The sequence below is a fragment of the Aphanomyces invadans genome (genome assembly GCF_000520115.1).
Source record: "Aphanomyces invadans strain NJM9701 unplaced genomic scaffold supercont1.11, whole genome shotgun sequence".
Lineage (NCBI taxonomy): Eukaryota > Oomycota > Saprolegniomycetes > Saprolegniales > Verrucalvaceae > Aphanomyces > Aphanomyces invadans.
In genome coordinates this window covers 752217-756958 of record NW_008580156.1, presented here as the reverse complement: position 1 = coordinate 756958, position 4742 = coordinate 752217, and the positions used below count along the sequence as shown (strand labels likewise).

Below are 4742 nucleotides of genomic sequence, written 5' to 3'. Positions count from 1 at the left end.
CTACTGTACCAGCCAGTACACCATGATAGTAGATTCCATCTTCCCCACGAAGAGGCATCCATAACACGTGAGCATTCGTCAGAGCACAGCAGATACGAGAGACCTGGTCAAACTTGGACTCATTCCACTTGTAGGTGACCGACATGATCTTCCAGAGACTGCACATGCGGCCAAAGTAGTTTTCGACAAGGACTCGATCCGAAGAGACCTTGTTGCTGCGCTCCAGGTCACGAGGCGTGAGGTCATGCCAACGGTCAACCCCATCCTCCTGGTCTGCAATGTCCATCTCGGTATTGGATTTCCTGAGCATCTTGCGATGAATCTTCCCACGATTGTAGAACATGGACACATCAGACACAGAGCCTGGGCTGTGATCAGACACGGCGACGGCAAACCCGGGGTAAGCAACCGAGACTTCGAGCTTGAGGCCATAGAGTTTATGCTTACCAGAGAAGTAGTGTTTGGCCTCATCAAATCGGCCAGTTGGGCGGTACGATGGTTGAAACTTGACATCAGTGCAGTACAAGGCCGACGGAAAGTTTTCAAAATCATGGTCTTTGCGCACTTGCTCCGTCATTGATGGTGGCTTCACGTAGTGCTCGAACAAGACAGGCTCCACAAGGTCCAAGACACGTTGGACCATTTTCGCAAAGGTAGGAGGAGCCTTCATACCAAAATTCAAAGCGTGTTTGTCCCAAGCGTTGTAGTGCTTCAACACGGCAAGTGTCATGAAATGGGCATCCTTGGCGGACACAGGAGATCTTCGTCCCCGAGCGTCCACGCTGGAACCAGGACGGACTCGACAATCGCCCAGACTGTTTCGAATTCGGATTGATTGAGATTTACCATGGTGGCGAGGGCGTTGTTGCCACCTTGGAAGTAGTAATGATCCATGATGGGTGTTGGGGAGTCGTCAGCCTCCTCGACTTGTTGAGAATGTTCGAGGTAGATTTGGCTCATCTCTTCCATGTTGACGTTTTCGCCCTCAATTTGGCGTTAAAGACGTTTGAGAACAGAGTTGACCCATTGGGGGCGTTGGGAACAATTGAATTGTGATTGTTGTTATAGAAATATAGAGGTGTGCAGAATCGTGCGAGCTGTACAGTTATGTAGAATCAAGACAATTACGTTGTAACTTTTGTATTCCTATGCCATCTTGCAATTCATGATGTGAATTCTTCAGTGATTCAATTACATGGTATTTGCCCGATATCAAGCGTGTATTCGAAGTAAATACTGAATTACTGAAAACTTGATCACCTACAAAAATTAATACGACTTCTTAGCCAAACGTTAATATCAACTTTCGCAACTGAACAAAAACTGCGTAAATGGACCAGAGGTCTAGTGTACAGGGAACAACGCTGAATAAGTCAGCGCCAAAAAACTTGGAATATTTGTTTGAATTATCCAATCAAAAGTGATTTAATCAAATGGATGAATTCTATTTGTTGAATTATATTCCCGGCAATTTTCAAGCCAACATCCCCATACGTTTTGATAACCTTGTAACTCAAGCCACCACTATTGCCCATGGACGTTGCAACGCCAAAGCGTCGACAGTGATTAAAGCTTGCACAAAAGCTCAATGCTGTGCTCTTGGAGGAGAAAACATCCTTTCAACACGCAGCTGTAACAACTGGTTACCCGGTAAGGTGCGCGCGCCGATGGCTACAAACATAGACCACCATGATGTCGTTCAAAGGATCCAAGACACGGAAGAAGAACACTGGCACATGCGGTGGCAAGCCCATCATCCCCCAACCACATGAGCTGGTCACATACCTAAAGGACCACGACACCAGGAGATGGTTGTGACATCTACCCACATGATACCGTTCCTACGGGTCGACTACATGGCATGGATCGAAGACTACATGGCGACGAGAAATGGGTACAATGCGCTCCTGCGGCTGCTCCAGCGGTTCGCTGGCCGTCATGGATTCTCCAAGCAAACTGTGTGCAGGGAAAAGAGACAAAAGGACCTGGAAGAGGCTCGTGCTGCGTTTGCCTAGCAGTTCATCCCAACGTTGCGATGGACTGTGTCTTCAATGCCGACGAAACTGGAATCACATACGACATGTGTCCGAACTCCATCTGGGCAGTGCGCGGCGGCGGCAGTTACGTATCGAATTCTGAGCGACATTCGTACCGTATGACAGCCTTGCTCACGGTCCGCGGTGATGGTGTCAAGCTGCCCATCTTGTTTGTCATCCGTGGAGTTGCTGGTGGTGTCATCGAGTCGAACGAGTTTGCTGAGTATCCACGCGGTCACTACTATGCCATGCAGGAGAAAGCCTGGATGAGCGGCAGTGTTTGGCGGTACTAACTGCGAGAAGTATTGGCATTGCATATCGAGGACCCGTCGGTTCTCTTGGTGGACATCTTCAACTCTCATGTAAGTGATGAGAGTAATAGGGTTGTTGGTGTAGAGCTGGGATGTGAGCTCTACGCGTTGCCACCGCACAGCATTTCTCACTGCCAGCCGCTGGATATGTCCGTCATGTGACCATTTAAACAACACTTGCGAGGCTTGTGGGTTTTGAATATATCCTCTGCGACGACAGCCAAGGAACAACGAATTGTGATGATCGAGCGTGCTATCCAGGCTTGGGATTTGATCACTGAAGCTGAAGTGCGTCTTGGCCTCGTCAAGGCGTTGCCAAAGGAATTTGAATGAAATGAGTTTGTAAATTTCAGAGTGTTGGTTTGACTTTTCAAGGAATTAACAGTGGTCGAACGCATCGACAGACCTTCCGGATAATTCATCAAATTCCAGAGATCACAACCTCTTCGGTGCTTTTGCAGTGATATTATTCATATTGAAAATTATTGACTATTAGAGGAATTAGTCATCACCTTCGTAAATCACAATACCATGCTCATTCAATAAAGTCTACACACCTTTTGCAACCACTCGTGTGCGAGTTGATCGACGCTCACGAACAAGTGACTGAATGATGGATAAGACCTCTTTTGTATCTGGAATACGTGTATTGCGGCTAGATTCGCAGCAACTTTGGCAGGAGTCACAGTCTTATCATGTTGATATACAGACCATACTTCCTTTACAGCATGAAGGTTTCAACCTGCCAGTTGTACAATCTGCTCTGTAACACCTACAGCATTGCTATGGCGTAGGTGTGCATGCATGCGAAGTATCGAGAGACGGGCGTCTCTCGATAAACTTCGCGTTCGCTCACTACAGAGAACCGGGGATGAACTCGCCCACAGTTGTATTTAACTTTATCTTGGCTATTGTATGAGAGGCCGAGACAGTTGGACAAATTAATATTGCTGCAAAACAAGGACAGTTTGAGGATTTTAGCCAATCAATCACAAGGTGTTGTAACGTGAAACTAAAATCTCGCATAAAATCAAAAATCAACGAATTTGACTCATCGACATGCGCAAGGATTCAGGATGGGCCCTTAAAGGGCCCCATCACACCGACATCAAGCGGCTGAACGGTACTTGTTGCGTTTGCCGGCAATTCTTCCAGCACACTGTAGATGTTTCCACGGACAAAATCGCACGCCGCAGGTGTGACATGCGCCGACAGATTATCAACAACCAACACGACAGACGGTCGGTGCTTCGATCTCGAACTGCAAAAGTTCGCGCAGGTAGATGTCCCATACTCGCTCATCCATCCATGCATTCTCCTGGACAGCGTAGATTGCGTCGCGTGGATATGTCGGCAACTCGTCCTGTTCTACAGGGGCACCGGGCAGACCACACACGATAATGCAATGCGGCAACTTCCGCCCTAGACGACTCGTAAGTACGGGTGATGTGTTCAATCTCACCATCTGCGCGTACTGCGAGGACTGCGGTTACCCTGTCAGAGTGCTTCTGCTGGCTGTCAATTTTGGCCGTCTCCCCAACCCGAGCCCATGTACATGGTGGCATGTCATAATGAACTCCAGTTTCGTCGATATTAATGATGTTCCCCAGGTCGTAGGCACTGAACCTTGCCCAGAATGAGCGAGCGTAGTCAACACGCGTAGCTTGCAAGTTGACTTGTGTCCTTCTGGACGCGCAGGGTACGCGCTGCGAGAAACCATGACGGTGTGCTAAAGCTTGGCACTACCCCAGGAGAGATTTGTACGCACGTGATGGATCCGATTTTTCTTCGAGGTACGCGCCCTTACTCGTCGCTCTGGTCGCATTCGCCGTCCCCCTTCGCGCTACGCGGATCCATACTCTGCTGCCTCTCCCTCCGTTGCCCCGCCCGCACCCGATTTACCAAGCACTGCTTCCCCCGAAGCAAACTTAGAGCCGCCGTCTCCGATTCCACCAGCCGTCGACTCTACCGTACCCCCTGCTCCGCCTTTCGCGCCCGATGTTGCTGATCGTCGCCCAGTTGTTCCATCTGAAGCCGTTTGTTTCGCCTGCTCCGCCTTACCATCAAGTCGCCGACGATTCTTCCGCCGACATGGACACATCCCCTGCCTTGGATGACTCATCCACCTTTGTCCCTGTCTACCTCGAAGACTCTGCTGACATGGATACGTCACCTGTCTTGGATACCTCTATTAGCCATCGCCTTTGTGAAGATTCGATTACCGACGACACTACCGATGAAGACTCTCAACATGCCAAGCGTCAACGCATGCTCGTCGCCTTTGCCCTTCAATCAACTGGTCTCCCAACTACGCTCCGTCTAGCTCATACAGTTCGCGAAATAAAGTTATGTACAATCACATTTCAAGCACAACTGCTTTCCATGTTGCACAATG

At 49.1% G+C, this 4742-nt stretch overlaps 2 protein-coding genes across 2 annotated transcripts; one reads left to right on the top strand and one right to left on the bottom strand.

Moving 5' to 3' along the window:
- Positions 1-969, bottom strand: H310_06335 (hypothetical protein; the record flags this gene model as incomplete). Its single annotated transcript, XM_008871356.1, has 3 exons — positions 1-39; positions 104-742; positions 790-969. The coding sequence occupies 3 exons, from the start codon at positions 967-969 to the stop codon at positions 1-3; spliced, it is 858 nt and encodes a 285-aa protein (XP_008869578.1).
- A 720-nt stretch (positions 970-1689) lies between these two features.
- Positions 1690-2015, top strand: H310_06334 (hypothetical protein; the record flags this gene model as incomplete). Its single annotated transcript, XM_008871355.1, has 2 exons — positions 1690-1776; positions 1806-2015. The coding sequence occupies 2 exons, from the start codon at positions 1690-1692 to the stop codon at positions 2013-2015; spliced, it is 297 nt and encodes a 98-aa protein (XP_008869577.1).
- Positions 2016-4742: the final 2727 nt, after the last annotated feature.